Raw genomic sequence first — 21,054 nt, 5'->3', positions numbered from 1 at the left:
GCCACTGCCGCGCGCTATGCGTCATCGTTTGACGTTCGCCGCAAGCGCGTTATCGAGGAGGCCGACTATATAACCGCTTGCCAGAGAATAGGCGTGCTTATTCAACATGGAAGGAGAAGAGAGTGCTACTACCGATACAGAGAGCTGTGTTTATGGCTGTACAGAAATCGGAAGACAATGTGCCCAAGAATGATGACTAAAGAAGTTTAATAATCCTGCATAACTTATGGCATATATCATTTTTTTTTTAGACACGGACGGGTGGTGTTAATTTCGTGACGTTCGAGGCCGCGGGTGCGATTCGAAGATATCGCGCGTGCGACCTTGACTCGGCGACGCTGACTGTGTTTGGCAGATTCATTTGGGAGCGTTCATCGTGCCCGCACGCGAGCTTCCGCCCGTTCCTACCAGCGCATACAAACTTGTTTGTATACGCGTTCGCAGTAGTCGTCGGCTGAACGCCCGCGAAACCATTCCGATTCACTCGCGCTGCCGTCAGTCAGTTCAGCACGTGCGCGTGATCGCGTGCCCAGTCTTGAATGGCGTCAACTTGGTTCGCGGTCGCCACGTTAATCGTCTACGGGCACGAACAAGGGCGAGACTCCCGGGACGGCATGTCGCCCGATACCTCCACTGGCTAGGTCTATAACCAGCGCGCCTTGTCGGGAGCCGGCGACCAAGTTAAGGTTCTGATGAGTCAGCCAAACTCGTCGCAGCGGCTGAACGGCGCTTTTAAAGCGGAGGAACCACCTCGACCGCGAAAGTGAGGGCACGGGTGTCACGGGGAATACCTGAATGGCATCAACTTGGTTTGCGGCTTCCGGTCGCCATGTTTTCGACATCGCGCTCGCGCGCGGCCGGTTCAGTCCGAGAAATCGAACGAGACACCGGTATGGCGTCCAAAAAATTTGCCACATCTGCGGAGTTAGTGGCGGTGCCGCGGGAATTGCACATAATCGAGGTCTGAAAAATGAGTCGGCGACTTTCTTTAATGCCTCATTCTCTTTTTTCTTTTAGCTCGTCGTCTTTATGCGAAGGTCGCTGGTCCGCGGACGTTAACCTTTCGACGTTTGCAAATTTAAACGGATGCAAACATCTTGATGCCTGGATTCTCTGATACACGCGGCTGCTTTGTCTCCATATTTTGCACGTGTGCAGCCTTTGAAAAATGTTGTTTTGTTTACAGTGCGGACATTCGTGACTCCGGCGACATGCGTTATAAGCGGTCTAGACTAAGAAAGCGTTACGCCACGTTTAACGAGTCAAACGCTCTACTGCATCGCCATGACAGCTGCTGAGAGAAGGGCGGAAGTGCACAAGCGGGCATGTCATGATCTTATTTATTTCATATTGTACGCGCCTTCTTCGTGACGCAAAAAAGATACGTAAATAAGGTAACAAGTACGAAGCTAGAAGCTGCTGAATTATACATTTCCGTGAACGTCCTACAACTTTCTTTATTGAAGTTTCGCACTAAAAAAAATTAGATTCTCAGGTTTTATGTGCCAAAACTACGATTTGATAGAGGCACGCCGCTGTGGAGTACTCCGAATTAATTTTGACCAACCGGCTTTCTTTAAACAGGTGGCCGAATCGACGTCTCTACATCATTGTATTTCGCTACGACGCCTGTTGTAATGCGCAGGTGTCGCTTTGGAACGTTGGACCCAATCAATCAATTATTGACCGTCCCCTATTTCCAACATAGGAGCGCGTCGTGTGACTGATCTAGCATCCTAGCAGCTGGCGCGCACGTAACGTAGGTCGCAGCTCATGCCATTTTAGGTGGTAAAAAGAACCCACTTCATTTCCTTTCTTTCTTTAAATCATAATATTGCTTAGCAAATCCATTTGGAGTCGTTACGGTCCATCAAACGGTCTCAGCAATCGCTTGCGAAAGAGGCTCCAAATGTAGCTCTCGAGTGCTCTTACATGTAAACTGCTGTTCGACGGCTGAGTCCTAAACAATTACGCTATATCACAACTGTACGGAGACAACACGAAGAATTTTAGTCGACCATCGTGGCCTATAAGTTAGTCGTAGCCAATGGCACGCTTCGGTTGTCCGGATGCTGAGCGTGTACGTTCGTTCCTTTGTGGACGACTGTGTATCTGTCGTGCTTAAGCCGGCTTGATGCTCTCGGTGCTGTTGAATTGCTTGGTGCTGTGCAAGACGTATTCGCCCGTGGTGTTCATGGAGAGCAGGATGCTGGCCACGACCACGGTCTTCACGACGGCGCCAGTCAGGATCTGCGTGGGTGACAGTGGTACGATGAGAGAGTGCGGCAACTGGTGTTCGGGGATACTCTTTCAAGGGACACTAATGAGAAAGATCGAATCATTTAAGACCGAAAAACTATTGATTGAACACTCTAATTTCGTTACTTTCGCGGTAGCAGGTTCGTTATTAGAAGAGAAAACGAAGGTCAAAGTTGATTCTTTTCAAACTTCGCGCCGGTGACATTAGTGTGACGTCACCTTTAATGCTTTAGAATGCAATGTAGTTCATCTTTATTCATATAAACTCAACTAGGCCCAAGCAGACTTCGTCGGGTTTCATGACGTCATGGTTAGCTAGTGCGGGAACCTCCAGGCGACGTCGCCATCCGTATGTCGCTTATGCGTTTTTTTTTTCTGGCTTACCGAGATTGCGGCGAGAGCGACTTTATTGGTATTGTAGAGGGGCAATTCAGTGATACAGCTCGAATATAACTGTTTCACAACAAAGCTGCTTTGGCTAGGATCCCGGGATTTCTTCGTGGTCTAACGTTGAAAAAAAAAACTGTCATAATCTATGGCTCATACCCCCAAAGGCAATGGCTCATATCCCCATAAGGCACAGACTACAAGCACTCAGCAAAGTGAAGCGAACGGTGCATACGTTCTTTGGAATCACGCATACAACCTACAGAACAGCGTACGTTTTAATAAAGAACACGCTCAAAACAAGCATCTGAACAACATAATTTAGGATAAGGCGCTCGTGCGCCTACATGCGATGCGAAGCACTTAACACTCCCCGCGTACGTTTCCCTGTAGATATACTGTTGCGCAAGCTGCCGCGGCGACGGCAGGTTGACTGTAGCATACGAAGCAAGGAGCGATGTGACTACACTTTCGTATGTAAAAGAAGAACCCGCCTAGCACAGTGGCCTACCAACTATTTTTGGAGGGGGGGGGGGTGCAAGCCATCTCTCTCTTTTAAAGGGACCCGGAAACGATTTTGACGATTTTCTACAAACGTACTGAGTCATTAGAGTGGGTCCTTCTGATCATTAATTGACGCATCTAAGTGCTCCGCGTAAAGCGTGTAATTTATTATAAGGTTTTAAAAATGCACATCGCTGCCGATCGCAGCACACTGCGCGGCGGAATTTTAAACCACCCCAACCCATATGACGCAAATCGCCCATATGACGTCAGTGGGGTGAGCTATCCGATTGGCTGACCTGGGCGCGTGATCGATAATGTTTCGAACTTTATGGTAAACAAATGATGTTCGTAATAGTTGGAACGTTAGTTAATTTGTTTTTATAAGAAGAAAGTAACCTAAAGGGAATGTACAAGAACAATTTTTCAGTACAATTAAGCACTTCCGGCACACAGCAAGTGTCGTCTGCTTGTGTTAGAACGTGCTCAGTCTTTGACGAGAGTTCCGCCGTCAGTGTCGGTCTGTCTATTCGCGAGCGCTATGATTCGACTTCGTTGCGTCGTAGACTGCAAACGTAGCGACTGGCAATACGTCAAACTGCGACATCGTGTCCCTCTGCAAGCCAGTAGACGAGCCGACTGGCTGCAGCGCATCGGACTGCCGCTATCCGATCGGCGCCAAAATTTGCGCGATTGCAGCCGTCACTTTACAACGGAAGATTACTAAGGCAATAGCGTTTCGCGAGTCTGGTATTAGGGTAAACGCAATCGCGAAGGGGATAGGGCCTGGCTGTGTCCCCTTGCGTTTCGTTTCATGGGATGAACAGAAGCGCAAATGTGAATGGTCTGCACGGTGCAGCCACCTGGTGGCATAGAGCTCAACCAGACACAGTAGCAATAACAAAATGTATTCTTCTTTGCTGCTGGTGTAAATTTTTCGCAGGAGTGAAATCGTTAACACGTTGTTTTTGTAAATGTTTAAAATGTTTTACACTTAGAGCAATATTAGCTCTTTCTTTAGCTGGTAAAGCTCTGCGCCAACGGGTGGCTGGACCGTGGAGACCGATCAGGCAGCTCACGTACGCCTACACTAAAGTACCTTCATCAGCTTGAGTTTATGCTTCTACCGTTCCGTCGAAACGTTCCGCTAGTGTGTGGTTAACGAAATACGAGACACGTTCGGCGCTGCGACAGAATGCTTGAAACGCACGCTGCTTCGATAGCTCTCCTTGGGGTCGGCGCCCTAGCGGCTAGCGGAGAGGTTTCGCGCGTGCGGGGGCGGGCTCCAAAACAACCGGAAGTGTACGATGTAACGTCGCATCATGACGCATAACCAGTGAAGGCGGAGCTTAGCCCCGAGGGCTCGGCGAACGAGTTGAGGAGGAAAAGCATGGGTAGGGAGGAGGGTAACTTGTAATCGCTCGTAGCTCCATTAATACGTAACGCTTCACTTAAATTGTGGTGCGAATTATCTACTTAAGCTGTACCCTACGCGTCTACAAAATATGTCCAAACCGTTTCAGGGGCCCTTTAATATATATATATATATATATATATATATATATATATATATATATATATATATATATATATATATATATTTTAACGGTAACGAAGAACGCCGCAAATGAAAGAAGCGAAAGAGATGGGCAAGGCAAAAGGATGGAGTAGCAGTGGGTCAGAGGAATAGTTTTTGGAACGGCTGAGATTTTGGTGTGTCGTGTACCGCTTGGAACCCGTTGAAGGCGCCAGACTCCCTTTACATTTTGGTGGCAGCGGTCATGTCAAGAAGGACTGACAACTGGACAGAATGTACTGTGAGACTTTCAGGGAAATGAAATGACCATGATTGATAGCGACAGAATAAGGCACGCTGTGCGCGATTTAAGTAGGAATTAGTTTTAAATCGACAAAGAAAGCCTCAGAAACTAGTAAGTGGCGAAGCCTGGCGGTGAAATGTTGGTACTTCGGGTGTATTCTATGAGATTATTGTACGTAAGTCGACCGTCATTAAGTACAGCATAATTATTGCTTAACATTGCAGCTGGTATATTGTTATACACTCGCGCTTTATTCTATGCTTTGGAAAGCAAAAGCGCACGCATGGCTTCGGCAACACGCTGAACTGCGTATCATGTGTAAAAGCGTCGTTTGGTTTTCGATCCGATTGGTTTCGTTTTGACTGCTTAATTACCAAAGCAGTCGGACAGGAAACCACGAAAACGCAGGAACATCGACTTGATACACAAAATAATACTTTCTCACAGCTACAGCCGCACCTGTCGTCTGCCTCTCACTAATACCGGCCTATAATCGCTATCGCGCTCATCTCAGCATGCTTCCAGTGAAAGACTATATCCTCACTGCAGGTCGAAAGATCATGGTAAACAAAAAAAGTTCCACGGCGTTTTCCGCGTTACCACTTCACGATTAGACACTCTGATCGGTAAGCTTTCTATTGCGCTGAAAAAAAAAATGGGTACCATGAAAATTGGTTGTCAGTCCCTTTAACCTGCAGGCAGACGTCACCCAGTACGATGCCTTCACTCGCATCGGTGCCGCATTATATTCCGTCACCGTCATCAGACATTCAACTGGATCGCGCCATTTCCGTAAGCGACGCCACCACTAAGCAACCGTCGCCGCCATCTCAGGTTTCTGTTTCTGGTACGATGTCTTCATACATTCACCCTGCCGATTCGGATTCCACTCGCCGTCAGCTTGCGCGCGACCTAGCGGCTCTCCTGAACTCTTTTGAAGCACGCCTCGACCAGCGACTGCTCTCAGTTAAGAAGTGTTGTCCAGCGTATGTCTTTCGCAGAGTCGCATCGCCGGCCTCAGCACTCGTGTTTCAAGCCTCGTGTCGCCTGCTTCCAGTGATCAAGTTCCACTTGTCTCGGCACCTCAATCACGTGGCATGGGATCTACCTTGAACGTATCTCGGACCATGGGTGATAGGGTCACGTTGCGCTCCGTGATTTCCTGGTGACCGCATCCAACGGATTCGAGGATGCGTCTCCCCGCTCGCGATGATGATAGTCGAATTATTTGAGCCACTCGTTGGGCCTCGATCACCTCTGATAGGGTGTTGTGCATGCCTAGTTGCATGAGACGCGCGGTGCTGGTAGTGAGTGGTAAACCCAGCACGCGCTTGATGCTTTTGCGCATGAGGGCGTCGATTTTGGCCTCATCCCGTTTAGACCAGCGCAACGCGGAGGCTACATAGTTAACGTGGCTCATCAGAAACGCGTGGTAGAGTCTGAGTAGATTGCTCTCGCTTAAACCCCCTCTGCGACGGCTACGGGGACTCCCTAACGCCGGTTCCTCAGGACCATTAATAAAGTTCTTTGTCTGTCTGTCTGTCCCTTTCCCGATTCCATCACGCAGCAATGTCAGGAACCCTTCTCATGTCCACCTACCTTCAGCGGTGCCACGTCACGGTGTGCTTTTCGTATGCAGTTAGAATCTGTCTTTGCTCTCCAGTCCTGGTCACCTCACCAAAAAGCTCAAATCATCGTGGCTCAGCTTCGTTCTACTGCCGCTGAATTTCTCGAGTTCCTGCCGGCATCCGACCGTTCCAACTACGCAAGCCTCGTCTCAGCACTCCAGCACTGTTACGTTGATGCACATCTTCAGCACTTACGTCTTGCAGAATTACAGCACGTGCAAAATGGCGACTACAGCCTGCGAGGTCTCGCTGCTCATGTCTAGCGCTTGTCGTGGGAGGCCCTGGCTGGTTGTCCAAGCTCCAGCGCCGACCTTATTGCTAACAGAGCCTTCATCGATGCCGTCACTGACTTCAACGTTCAACGCTTCGTCCGCCTCGCCCGCCCAGTTCACGCTGCCTTAGTTCTTGCACTGGAGTCTCAAACAGTGGAATGCTCCACTGCAGTGCCCCGGCCCCGCCCTTTTTCAAGTCAACAAGCGTCAGCAGGCCAAGCCAGTCGCTCCAACACATACCGTCAGCGCTCTCCAACCATGCGCTGCTATCAATGCAACGAGATCGGCTTTTACAGTCGAGACTGTGTGCGTCGTACCCCTTCGTCTGAAAACTTCACCGCGGGCCACCGAGGGCAGGAACCCGTCGTCAAGTCCCTCTCCTGTCACTGGGCCCGTTTACAGGTGTGCCCACGTTGCAAGTCCAGCTAGGTGAGCCACCGGAAAACGTTGAAGCCCTAGTGGACACTGGTGCAAGTTTCAATTTCACGGCAACAAATTTGCTCCTTATTCAGTGCCATTTGAAGATGGCTGCGGTCCCACCAGCCGGCCTCCTCCTAGCTAATGGAACTCGCCTACCATCCCTTGGAGAAATCTCGATCCCTGTGACTGCTTTCAGAAGAATTGTAAGTGTCCCATTCATTGTGGTGCGAAACCTCTGCGCACCCTTAGTTTTGGGCTTCAACTGGTGCTCAACACTGGGCGTACGCATGGACTTTAACCACGCCGGGTGCACAATAGAATTGCTCCCTCAGGATCCGGCACCCCAGCACCTGGCAGCCAACACAGTCGCAATGGAAGTGCTATCGTAGTGTGTGCGCTCAATTTTTAAGTTGACCAGCCACGCGGCCGCAGGAGCTCGCTCCTTTCTGTGCAATGTCACTTCGTCGTTGCGAAAGCATTTATGTTAATTTCGTACGATAGTACGCGCCTTCTCAACATGAATGGTGCGCCAGTGACGATGCTTGTACCGAAGGCCCACAAAAATGGACATGCTCGCCCACCACCATCGCTTTCTTTTCCTGTGCTGGCAACATCTACGCTAACAAGTGTACCCTTGCCTTCCACTGCTCGGGTACCCGTTCGTTGCGAGATGAACGCATGTTTACATGCGGATGTATTTGTTGATTGTACTATCTGCTCGTGACCGGGCAATGAATTTGAGTCCCACGCTCTTTACTGGGCTCTTCTTCTGCATTTGCTAACCTGGTGTTCAAACCTATCAGACAGTCCGCTGCGCCTACAGTCTGGAACTGTGTTGGCGTCCGGGGCGTTCACCTAAAGGCTCTCCACTGCGCATACCTCGGAGCTGCGAAATATTCTTACCCCTGTTTTCTGGTCCCTTCTGTGTTGTGGAAGCTCTGGGTCCTGTGACGTCTCGTTTAGCAGCGATTCCCGAACTTGATGACAACCTTAGCAAACGAACCTTTCCTACTCATGCCAGCCAGATGAAATATTACGTCCCTCGTAAAACCTGTACTGAACTCCTGTCTTGCTTCTGTGCGAACTCGAGGGGAGAGGAGGAGGCGAGTAAAGGATAAATAAGACCGCCGCAAGTGAAAGAAGAGGAGACGGACAAGCAGAAGGGATGGAGTAGCAGTGGGTCAGGGGAATAGCTGGCTTTTTCTTGCAGTCTAGTCATGCAGCAGTTTTATCTTTCACTTTACAGCCAGTTATGGCTTCCTTGTAACAGGCCCTTTATTGTGTGTAGGGCACACAAATGCCTATTTAGCTTTTTCTTTTCCTTTTCCACAACTTCTGATATTTTCTCAACATACATGTACTTTGCGTTTTTGGAAAGCTGATCATACAGCAGCCTGCCATTCTTGGAAAGCTTGTTTATCACCAGGCTCTAAAGGCGTCAGGCGGCTATTCGTGCAGTTATTTTCATGACGGTTGTAGTAATCTGGTATTTAAAACTATCGTAATTGTCCGTGATCGTTGGTTGTCTATTCAGTACAAGCGTGTTCCTAATTACACTGAAATAAATATTCCTCATGTAAATATGTGCCTCTGCGTTTGTTTATTCGATTTGATAAGCGACACCTAGTTTTCGTATTCTAAATGTCGATATTCGATCGCCGGCCTCCAATATTTACATAACGGATTATGGTAGCTCAAAATTTTCATTACCTTGAGATTGAAAGGTTACAAATACAGCACGATTCAGAAGCGCTTAAGCAACGTAGTGCGATGCTCGAAGTATCGCACGCGTAATGCGAAGACGTGGGATCGTTCCCCACCTGCGGCAAGTTGTTTTTTCATGCACTTTCATTGCCATTAATTTATCATTTCTTTAATTCAATTAGTAAGAACAAGTAATTTCCCCTTTGTTGTCCTTGGCGTCTTTGTTTGTTGGCTTCTCATGATATCAGTGACATCAGTCACTCGCCTATTGAGGCTTTCTAAGCTTTCGAGAAAGACTGTACGTATATACTGAAGCTCGCTGAACATATCCTGCGGATGATGTATACGTTGATCCGAGGAATCCTTCAAAATGCGTTCAGTGAAATGGCATTTTATCATAGACACATTCATAGCTGCATTCGTACTTCACGTTGCAGCCCAGTGCTGGCCCAGAAAGAATTTATCGACGTGATAATATACTTTGAGCCCGAAAGGAAAGTACTCCATACCTAGGGTTCTGCGTCTTCGGAGTTTATTTCTGGGGCCCCATCAGAGGCTGTTTTATTGGACTTAATTTTTCTCCAGAAAAATCGGAGTTTACCGGAGCTTTATTTTATGGCGCAATAAAATTGGGGGCGTTTCGGCCTTTTGAGTGATATTGATCTCGCACTTTCGCTTACACCTCAAGATGTGACTTGATTGCACAGAAAGGCAGTATAGCAGTAAAACGTTTCATTATTTATTGTTGTTGACTGTCAACGTTTAAAATAGCAGTAGGATTTATCACTATTACAATGGTGCTGTCATAGATACATCATCAGATGCAGCATATCCATGCTGTAATATGCTACATCTTCACGCCACTCTGTCAATGCCACCCCGTGAATGCCAGCACATAAGCCCCTCCCTCTCTCCTTTTGTAAGAGGGCAATTTTAACTTCAGTAGGTTAGAAACTTGGGCCGCTTGCTGTAGCACATTTCAAATTCTGGAAGGCCAGCGTTCCGACGAAGTACACAGAAGAGTACGCGATTGGAGTTGCTGAAAAACTTGTGGCGCCTTCGAGCGTTATTTTTTTTTTTCTTGAAGTCATCTCTCGGCATACGGGAACTGCGAGTCTTCAAGAAAGGATCTAAGTTTGTTCGCTTCTTAAACGCAGGAGCGGGCACAGAATGGGCCTCTCACCAGCTGCTTGCGTGTGACTGGCGCTATGTCGTGGAGCATGACGAGCGGCAGGGAGACCGGCAGGATGGTGTTCACCGAGGCGCCCACCGCCACCGGCAGACCGAAGTAGAGGGCGTCGTGCTCCGTGCCCGTGGACTGCGAAGACGAGCCGCGCATGCGCCGACAGGCGCGGTATGTTGATTCGGTAAGAAAGCAAAAGAGAGAGAGAAAGAGAGAGAGAAAGAGAGAGAGAGAGAGAACAGGAATTGCACGACAGTTACCCAGTGTGCAACGTTTAACAAGCGTTAGCTATGGTGCGGGCTATAGGCGTTTGCGCTTCCGATCTCGAGCTCGCCGAATCGCTTGGCTGGTAGGATCTAACGAATCGGCGTATCATACAGTCATCTGTATTACCCCGACAGATGTGCCGCTGGCCGGCTCTGTTCTCTCACGAAATGAAGCAACAAGCGTCACCCGGATATCCTCAGCGAAAACAAACAAACAAAAACTTATGTATTGAAGTGCGCGATTCCGCTATTATAATGCCAAGCTTGTTGTGCCTTCTTTCCCTGTGTTTGGCACGTCTGCTCTGTTGGTTTCTCGCTGAGTAAAGTGGGTTATCTCGGAGGCAGTGTAATTTGCGGTCGCCTGGGTCGCGTCACGGAGCTCTTTGTCTTACCGATTCGCCCGGCAGGCGCGCACACTGTAAACTAATATGCACCCTTAAGGGTGCATAAGTGTGCAAATCAGACCGAAACTTATGCAACCCTTATGCACCGTTAAGGGTGTAAATTAATTTACAGTGTACTTGCTATACGCTACAAACTGGTTTCAGAAGATGTACGGTTTTATAGCATTTAATCAAGCGCTTCCGAAATCGTTGCTTCACATAGACGCTTCACGACGCTTCACAAAGCGCTGCTTCGCAACGCCCGCCTATCGTCTGCCCTCTCCTTGCGCAGACCATGTGCCGCGTCGATCTTTGGAGGTAATCTCCCCGCGGCAAGCCGAAATAGATGGCGCCTTCACGCGCATTTTTGTTTTTCCCGCCCGTCTAGTGTCGGCGGTCGCATAATCTCAAGTTTCTGAGACACGGTACGAAGCGCTCGCTCGCGTTGTGACTGCGAGTTCGTGGTCATCGAGTGAGATGTGTTAATGTTTGCCTGAGCGCGTGTGGCGCCGATAAAACCACGAACCATATTTCGTGTAGTTTCGTTGCTATCGCCATCAATACTCCATCTCTCTGGCGAAACTGACAATTTTTCTTTTTGGCCCAGGACACAATATCCGTACCTTTTTACACTCTTGTTCTTAATTTGTGGGCGCCGGCTGCGGTCGCTAAGCGTGGTCAGCTATGGCGTCCAAGATTTACGGCGTAACACACGCAAATCTCGGACGCCGGGAGCCACGTCGATGCATTGCTCTCGGTGTGATCTACACCGCACGCGCTGATGGTCGTAAGTTTTATTACGGCCCGACTTTCTGACGATTTCTTTATAGGTGCTTACTAACAAGATATTATCCACCCGAAATGCTCTGGGAAATCGTGAAGCTGTTTTTAATGCTGAAACTTTACACCCTCGAGTTAACGAAATTCGCGATATGACGAAGTTTCGGGCAGCAAGTGCAACTTCGTTATATCGAGGTTCGACTGTAGATGATTCTTTCGATTTTTGCTGCATGTCGCGAAATGCACACATTGCGCAACTTCAATGTTAGCTCTGTGCTCACGCTGAGCTGGAGCAAGCAACGGGCTGCGGCAGCTTTCTCTTACTTAATTTTTTTACTTAATTAAAAAGTTACTTCACTAATATACAGTGTTCACTAAATTATTTTTTACACACGAAGTAAGTGCGGGCGGCTTCGAATCTTTGGGAGGTTTCTAACAACATATACGCCAGTGGTTTCATCCACACAGAGAACTTCGCTTCTTTCTATCTTTATTTTCACGCTTGTTCTATGTTAGATGGAACGTCCGGGACGTGTAGTTTTTGTCTATCCAATCGATAAGAGCTCTTCGCAAGAGCGCATTAAAGCTCACTGACAAGGTTGATGACGATGGGCAGGATGGCGTCGCACAGCGCGGCCGCGGTCATGAACTCAGCCATGAGCGACGAGGCGACGGTGAGGAGCACCTGCTTCATCAGATCTGACTGCTGGCTCCAGAACTGGTTGTCGAACGCCACCTTGGCCAGGCCCGTGGTCTGAGCAAGAGGAATCGACGACACAAAACCTCACTTATCCGTTCCAGTTTTATACGCTTTTGTCGGTTCTCGCGCTCTTAAACACTGGCTCCCCTTAGTTCTCAGAGTCGTGTGTGTTATCTGCCGTTTGTCACGTTTCCCTTTCCGGCTGCCACGTCCAGAGACTGCGAAGGCGCATCACCAATTCGGCACAGTCCGTCAGTGGCACTTACGTTAACTGATCGTGGCCTTCAATATACGGGATGATCATTTTTAAGTTTCCAGAAATTTTTAAAAGTCGCCTGTAGCAGATATAATTTTTGTCTTGGAGCCTTCTTAATTTATTATCTTTCGGCACATATTGCAATTTACGAATTATAGCCGGTAGCCGGTGAGCTTGCTAGAAGTATCTACTTGGAATGAATTTACAGAAGGACACCAGTTGGAGCTATGCGCTTACTATTGAACAAAAGGCTCTTTTCATGCATTGAAGCACGGGAGTAGCTGGAACGGTTATGCATTTTGTGTGTATATATATATATATATATACTTCTACCGCGTGACCGGCATTACACACTTCACACACTTTTTTCCCCTTGTGACATCCCTAATCCCTAATGCTAACGCGTCAAAGTGTGCACTGACCTCGGCGACTCGCGTGATGACCGATGCGGCGCCGTAGACGACGATGACCCCCCACGGCAGCCGGCTGGCGAGCGACGCGAGGCACTGCGAAGCGACGGGCTGGAAATCGGGCGTCTCGTCGCCGTCCACGTCCACCTTGGCTCGAAATTGACTCGGGCTCGGCCTCGCAGCTGGACTTCCGGCTCGGGGCAGCGCCGCCGACGCCAGCAGGACGATTGCGCCGAGAAAGCAAGTGCTCAGATCCCTGCGCGGTAGGCACGGGTCGGCGTACTCACTCACTCACTCACTCACTCACTCACTTTCGTTTCACAGTCCTGAGTGTGAGTATGAGTGAGTAATGAACAGCTCTAGTGTGAACGTCAGTGAGTACGACCGTGAGTGATTGTTGGAGTGTTGGAATGGACGTGAGTGTGAGTGCAAATAAGCGGCTTTGAGTGTGAATTAAAAAAAACATCACCGACGATTGCGATACTCCTAAATGAGAAAATCTGAGCGCAGCTCTATACGTGTTTTCATTTCGCGATACATTGGCTGGCGCGGACAATCTGTCTCGCGCGGCACGTTGGAAATGGAGCGAAGCGTTGCAGAACAAGTAACACTCAAGCATAACGACAGCAGCGAGCAGAGTCGGCGATCATCGAAACTTTGATCTGCAGGTCAAGCGCGTCCCCTTTTATACATGACTCGTCTAAGGTTCCAGACATCTAAGGTTCCGCGTGGCTTCCAGAAAGAACTATCCAATTCGTGTCGCGCGTACAATCATATTGCCATAACTGTGGCGCCATCTCGGAGTCTCGTGCGGCACTCTGCTTTTCTCCTCACACTTTTCCCCATACTCTCTTCCTCTTCTTTCCGCCTCAAGCTTTCAAGGCTAAACCCCATGGGCGCGATTTTGTGCGCGACAGCGACGAGCGACGGCTTCGAGCGACGGATCGGGCCGTCGCGTGAACAGATCGCTCGGTTCTGCAAATCTAGAATTCGTCGCTCGTCGCCCGGAAGTGCTATGAGCGACTAGCAAATAGCGCGAAGCCGGAACTGGATGTACATAACTCAAGTACTTCTGATTGTCGCACGGAACGAGCAAACGATTGAATTTTTATACGTGCAAGGATAAGAACCTACTGCACGACTTTCAGAAGTATTTTATGCTGCTTTTTACAGTAAAACACATCAACTTAAGTTAATAAAGCACGCGTCACGCTGGTTTCGGCGCCTATATTGCTGCCCTCATACCGGCGACACTGGGGAGACGTCGCTCGAAGTCGTCGCTCGCATGGGGTACGACTTGTAGGCGACGAGCGAAAGCGACAATCATCTCCATCGCGTCGCTTGTCGTTGTCGCGTGCAAGATCGCTTGCATGGGGTTTATACTTCACTGTGGCTTCCTCCTCCATTTTCCTCCTAATGCTTCCGCGGCACGCCTCCTCCTCGCGTTCCCTTCGCCATCAGCGTCTTTCATTACCCGCTACGCTCCGCGTTCGCTCTTTCATTCTACGCTGTGCTAGTTCGCTCAGTTACGCCGAGGGAGGACGAGGCGCGCCTACGCTCCACGCAGAACGGGCGCCTACAAGCTGATCTCTAAATTAAAAAAAAAAGGAAGGAAATCAATGCTTCGCGCAACCTGTAAAGTAGGCTACACCAATAAGTGTCGTGCTTAAGGCGAAGTATCAACGTGACAATGAACGATCGAAAAACAGAAAAAAAAAAGAAGGAAATAAATTAATAAAGAAACACTTACTGTCTTTGTGCGAATCTGCATCCGAGTATAGTTCCGGAGTATCCAATCCAAAAGAGTATATTTAGTAGTTCGAAGAACCTGCAGGACAAGCAGACGGCGATAAGGAGGCGTAAACGCGGTTGCCCCGTGCTCTTTAACTCTGTGACCATCACATCAACCGTTCAAGCTGAACGCTTTTTTTTGTAATTAAAATTTCCCGAATGACTCTTTAAACGAGAAGAAGGGTGGTTAACCGAAGGGCCCGATTTTTATTAGTCATATCATAAGAAGCCAACAAACACTGACACCATGGACAACATAGGAGAAATTACTTGTGTCTAATAAATGAAATGAAGAAACGATAAATTATTGGAAATGAAAGTGGATGAAAAAAACAACTTGGCGCAGGTGGGGAACGGTCCCCGTTGCGGCAATCCACGATCCCGATGCGAAAGTTGTGGGATCGTTCACCACTAGCGGCAAGTTCTTTTTTCAACCGCTTTCATTTCCATTAATTTATCGTTTCTTCATTTGATTTATTAGACACAAGTAATTTCCCCTATGTTGACCCTGCTATCAGTGTTTGTAGGCTTCTTATGATATGAAGAATGACTCCCTGTAATTTACCCAAACATCCCAGATGATCTGTCACAACATGAAAAGCAAGAAACATTTAGAATAGAGATCTGGCTATCTTGGAAAATTTATAAATTAGATTATGGGGTTTTACGTGCCAAAACCAAGATTTGCTTATGTGACACGACGGAATTCGAAAGGGTGATGGGGGCTACGGAATAATTTGGACCACCTGGGGTTTTTTAACGGGCACCTAAACCTAAGCACACGCTTTTTTTCTCATTTCGTACCTATTGAAATGGGGGCGCCGTGGCCGGGATTCGATACCGCGACCTCGTGCTTAGAAGTCCAACACCATAGCCACTAAGCAACTAAGGTCGTGTGGGAAGGCTACGTGGTCGTCTTAAATGAGCACTGTAGATAGCATTATGCTATAAATCAGCGGAGAGAATGTTAAAGGGTGCTTTAAAATCTTTCTCTTTTTTTATTAATCGTGCGGAGAAACGTTGATTATTACTGGCAGAAAAAAAGGTCACAGGCCCACGTGGTACACGCAGCACAGTCACACCGTAAGCTGGAGGAGCGGCTTCATAGGATATCCATTTTTGGCACCATGCACCACAGAGTCTTCGCGGCGAAGTCTGTTCGCGTCGTTTTCACGAGAAGGATCTGAAATGTCCGCCTGGCGTCGACGGCGAGCTGCGGCTTGTCCTGCTCTCTGCACAGCGGTCTGCTGAGCCCGGTGTTGCCTGGTTGCAGCGGCGCGCGTAGCTCTAAGATTCGCTTCTTCAGCAGCGGTTCGTACCTTGCGAGGAGGCGCCACAACGTGTACCGAAGAGTTAACACAGGTATCCAGACTACGTGGCGCACATATCAAATCTCTTGACCCGTGGAACAGTACGTTGCTGTTGCCGTTCATGACGATGATAATGGTGATTTACTGGTATCCCATTCGAAACGGGTGGTGACAAACAGCCACCTAGCCTGCTCAAGTTAACCAGGTCCAGCTACGCACAGCATGTAACTCCTGTATGCAACTACTACAGGTCGGGACACCTGGTGGAATATAGTGGAATTGCAATGTAAAGTTTGTGCGCATCGAGGATGCACGGCGTGCATATCACATCGCGTGTCAAATGCAACGATACGATGATGATGATGATGATGATGATGATGATGACGACGATGATTTAATGGGATTCCTTTTGAAACAGGACGGTGAAAAAGAGTCACATCGCGTGCTTGAACCAATCAGGTATGCCATACATGCTTTTCATTACACCAATATTTATACATCTCCATAATTTTCTTTTCTTCCCTCTTGTACCGCCTTATTCTTACCTTCTTACCTCGTACCGCTACCTATGAAACTACTACATGAGGTACCTCCTGATGTAATAATATGCAACTGCAATGCAAAGGGCGCAAGTATAGACGCTACGCGCCGCGCATCCCACATCGCAAGCAGAGGCTCCCTGCGGGAGCCATATACAGTAACTCTAATCGCAAGGCAAGTGGCACGATACTATGCTAATGATGATGATTTATTGGCCTTCCCTATGAAACGCAACGGTGAGGTACATAATATATTTCCTAGTGATCTTTTATACATGTTCTTAAGCTTCATTTTCTTCTCTAAACCTTAACTGCCTGCACCTGTGCATCTACTACGTGGCATTCTCTTTGGCGTAATGATATGCAGCTGCAATGCAAAATTTGTATGCATCGAGGCTACGCGGCGCGCATGTGACATCTTATTTATTTATTTTTTTTATTTATTTGATACCTGCTTCGCCTTTGGAGGCATTACAGCAGGGGGATACATAAAAAATTGGAGGACGCTTAAGCTTCGCCTTCAAGAGTGGAACGCGACAGCGTTCCTGTCGACCCGCCAAGGGGTGTAAGACAATGGGCTACAGGGCAGCCATCACTTACGAGGCGCCCCGCATCGGACGCGTTGAGCGTCGAGCCATATGGTCGAGCAACGCAGCGTTCGGCGCAGCAACGAAACGTGCGCCTGAGCAAGCGGAACGAACCAAAGAACTCGGTATCTCGGAGGGGGAAATGATGCACGCCAGCCAAACGTCGTGATCGGCACGGGCCGAAAGATAGACAGATAGTGATCTAAAGAAAGGAAGGCCGCATGATTCTGTAGAGGGAGCAAGGCGAAGCGTTGTCAGGGGAGAGAGAGTCCATGCCGCGACCCGCCTCGCACCGGTCCTCGTACAGCTCCAATGCGCGCGTGGCGCGCCATCTGTCGGGCAGCGCCGTACATGGAGAGGAGGGGGTCTTCTATGTTTGCCGCAAGATGGCTCTGCGTGTGCGGAAAGCCCAGAAGAAATGCAGCGGAAACGCACTTCGCTACTCGTGTAATTGCGACTTCTGTAAGTTACATGTTCATAATTACCGATATACACCGCAGTATAACTTTCCACGGCTCGATTCGAAGGCAACACCGCATTCACTAGAGGCGCGTTTGTACCGCTTGGAAACATCGAACTCGTGGCTGAGTGGTAGCGTCTCCGTCTCACACTCCGGAGACCCTGGTTCGATTCCCACCCAGCCCATCTTGGAAGTTGCTTTTTATTTATGAAGTGCCTGCCGTGATTTATCGCTCACGGCCAACGCCGCGGACGCCGACGCCGACGACACCGGCTTTTCTGCGACACGAGCTCCTTAACGCTATCGCGTTAAAATACATCGCGTGTCTCCTGGCGCGCTCGGACGCGTTTATAGGGCATTTTCTTCCGCCGAACGCTAGCAAGCGTTGCCAATGTTAAAGGCCTCTCTATGTACGAATATTTTGTGGAAATAGTTGTGAAAGTGCGTGACGTGTACAAGACGATTGACTGTGACGAAGACATCGTGTCAACGCTGGATACGTCAACCTACATAAAACGAGTGCGATCTGTGATCACAAACTCCTCTGAGGCTTGTAGCCAAGCTGGAAATTAAGAAAAAAAAAAGTTGCCGTGGCTCAGTGGTAGGGTAGCTGACTCTCGTGCACCGGGCCCGGGTTCCATCCCGGCGGGAACTGCGTACCTTTTTTTTCTTTCTAATTTGCGGCGATAGCTGCTACGGACACCGGAAACCTGAAACCGGCGGCGGAGGCGGCCGACGCCGTCGCCAACCGAAACGGCTATTGGAATGAGCCGATAAAAGCTTACGCTGTAAAATGGAGGCCGAGCGTTTCCTTTTTTCGCAATTGGGGCGTGCGATATCGCGCGTCGCTCCTCCGGCAAGGCTGAGCCAAGCGCGCAGTCGCACGCACCAGGCAACGCGTGCGTGAACGTGGACGGGGTAGGGCTATGGTCCCTAGAATATTAGCCGTATTTAAGCCAAATATTACCGGCCACTCGCACAACGTGAAAGTGTGCTCATTTAGCGCTTGTAGAGGAGCAGCGCACCGCGATTATGACGACACGGCGCCGCGCACCGTTCGAGGCTCGTGCCTCCAGCCTTCGAAACAGGAACTGGCACTGGAGTATAGCTGTCGTGTGGCGATCTGAATATTTAGTCATTACCGACTGTTTTCGTGGCGTTGCTCGTTTGCAGCCTACATACTTTCTTGAAAAAAAAAAATAAAGTAAATGTAATCCACACGACAGTATAAGTACGTAGCTAAGAAAGGAAGCCCACACGGGTTTCTCGGAAGCTTTATAGTTGAAGAAAAATTCGGTTTGGACTGGAGATCGAACCCTGGCGTTACGACAAGGGGACGGGTTGATTAATTCGCCACCAGTCTGCCATTTCGAGCATTTCGGTTAGCTCAAGTGGTAGAGTGACCGCCATATGGAGGCGTTGGTCCCATATTCGATGTTCTGACTGGAACAAATTTTTGTGCAACGACAAAACTTTATGATAAGACCTTGTTGATTTTCCTTGTGGCTAAATGGTGACTTACCTTTCATGAAGCATCTTCCATCTTAGCATTCCAGCACCACTGATTTGCATAGTTTCTGTACCAATCACAGCGAGTCACGCACCCTCTGCAGTGTCTATCCGGCTTTTCGCCTCTGCGAATGAGTTCCCTGCCCCGCCAGCGAACTCTTCGCTCAATTACGTGAGACGAAAGGTAAGCTAAGCGCCTCTAATTACTAATTATAGCATTGACTAAGTTGGTGCCCCCCTCCCCTGCTTCCGCCTGCTGTACGTTCGACTGGTTCCTATACCGCATCCCAACAGCGAGCCCTCTCGTGATTGGAGCTAAATAGCGCCTGCTCCAGCCGAATATGTTAGCCGTTCCTATACTCGCGCACAACTTTCTGTGGCAATCAAGGGAAAGCTACGGGTGCGTGGCTGCTGCACATGTGTTACGGCGCTAAGTAGTCCGCCATCATTTGACAGTGCTTTTGGTTGCTCGTAACAGACGCGGAACCGACGCAGCTTCGCGTTTGGCCAGACGCGGAAGGGAAAAGTCGCAAGTAAACTTTCACATTCAGTGGCGTGTTTTAACTTATTTAACTGTTGCTAATAAAGCGTTTATGTTTTCTCTTCCCCAGCTTAAACTGTAGTGGATGAAAACACGAGACTCTTTTTCCGAAGCGCTCTCACATGTGCGCGCTTTGCCTCCGTAGCTTTCCCTTCATTGCCGCAGAAAGTTGTCCGCGAGCAAAGAGCAGTCGGAGAAGCGACCAAGTTTCTGTCGCATCTCGGTCGCGTTCCCAGGTTGAAAGTGGGAGCGCTTCCGAGTGCTTTGAGCTGGAGCCACGGTGTAAGAGGCTGGAGCGCAGCTCTCTGAATGAACCAGCCGAATGTAAACCGCACCGCGAGAGCGCTCGAAAGCGACCAATCGAATGTACAGTTAGTGTCAGTTTGTATGTTTTTCCGAGCGATGTTATGCCGTTGTTTGGCCTTATTCATCTCGGCCCAACGAACTTAAGGTTTACAATGCACCATGGGGTGGGCCTTAAGGTTGCATTACTGAGTGACTGAGTATATATTTCGCATTTCGTGAGAGCTGCATTCGGAGCGTACGTCGTAAAATGTACGTAGGGTTTTGTTATTCCAATAATAATTGCAATAGATATATTTGCTTGCTGAAATTTCCAGGAGTAGCCATACGCCAAGAGTACTAGCATAAGACGTACCTTTGAAGAGCGTTCCAACTCCTTCAGCGACGAAACTACGCCAAATGCGCAAGTTGGTGTGTGGCTAAAGCATGGATGCGAACGAAAGAACACTTGCCTGCATTTTTCGAGTCTGTTCAGCCTCAGCCTGGCGTAGCAGCAGATGATCTCCTCTGCTTGAGCGTTGAGCTGGTTATCACTACAGAAAAAAAAATAATGCTGCGCTTAGATGCATTGGATCTACAGGTTTTCCCGCTCAATTTCATCCAAGCGCCAGGCAGTATAGTACAAGCACTATGCAAATTAACCCAACTTCCAGTCATTTTAATCCAAGCGGCACTAAGTTTATTCCAAGCCCCACTGAATTCAATCCAAACCCCAGCCGAATTCATCCAAATGCCAGTGAACTTAATGTAACAATAGCACAATTCAAGAACTATCGAATTTCAAGGCAATTGTAATTTTGTGAGAATATGAGGGGTTAACATGTTTTATTCAAAGCAAGAAGGCAAGAGTACGCCAATAAATACAGATAAAGCTTAAAATCGCAGCCATTCCACTCTGTGAATGTGGGATACCTGCGGAGCTTAAAAAATACAAAGCACGCCACTGAGTGTAAAAGTTTACTTATTTTCGTGCTTTTCCCTTCCGCATATGTAGAATACTCTGGGAACACGCACAATCGCTACTAATAGCGGCTTAACCTGT

The 21,054-nt window shown here is 48.6% G+C and overlaps 1 protein-coding gene across 1 annotated transcript; it reads right to left on the bottom strand.

Annotated features, from left to right (window-relative positions):
• Positions 1-348: 348 nt before the first annotated feature.
• On the bottom strand, positions 349-19,367 carry LOC142575942 (uncharacterized). The gene is made up of 5 exons (XM_075685774.1): positions 19,182-19,367; positions 14,723-14,800; positions 12,985-13,228; positions 10,178-10,312; positions 349-2,250 (listed from the first exon to the last, which is right to left on the bottom strand). Exons 1-5 carry the CDS (start codon positions 19,229-19,231, stop codon positions 2,122-2,124), a joined length of 636 nt encoding a protein of 211 aa, XP_075541889.1. The 5' UTR covers positions 19,232-19,367; the 3' UTR covers positions 349-2,121.
• Between the last annotated feature and the right edge of the window lie 1,687 nt (positions 19,368-21,054).

The sequence above is a fragment of the Dermacentor variabilis genome, chromosome 3, assembly GCF_050947875.1.
Source record: "Dermacentor variabilis isolate Ectoservices chromosome 3, ASM5094787v1, whole genome shotgun sequence".
In the NCBI taxonomy this organism is placed as follows: Eukaryota; Metazoa; Arthropoda; class Arachnida; order Ixodida; family Ixodidae; genus Dermacentor; species Dermacentor variabilis.
The sequence above is the reverse complement of the archived record's forward strand: the minus strand, read 5'-3'. Positions and strand labels throughout refer to the sequence as shown.

Coding starts and splice junctions, on each gene's coding strand:
- LOC142575942 (XM_075685774.1), bottom strand. CDS start 19,231: ATGCAAATCAGTGGTGCTGGAATGCTAAGATGGAAGATGCTTCATGAA. Junction 13,229..14,722: donor TGCAGATTCGCACAAAGACA/GTAAGTGTTTCT, acceptor CCTACCGCGCAG/GGATCTGAGCACTTGCTTTC. Junction 2,251..10,177: donor CAGTCACACGCAAGCAGCTG/GTGAGAGGCCCA, acceptor TCACCCACGCAG/ATCCTGACTGGCGCCGTCGT.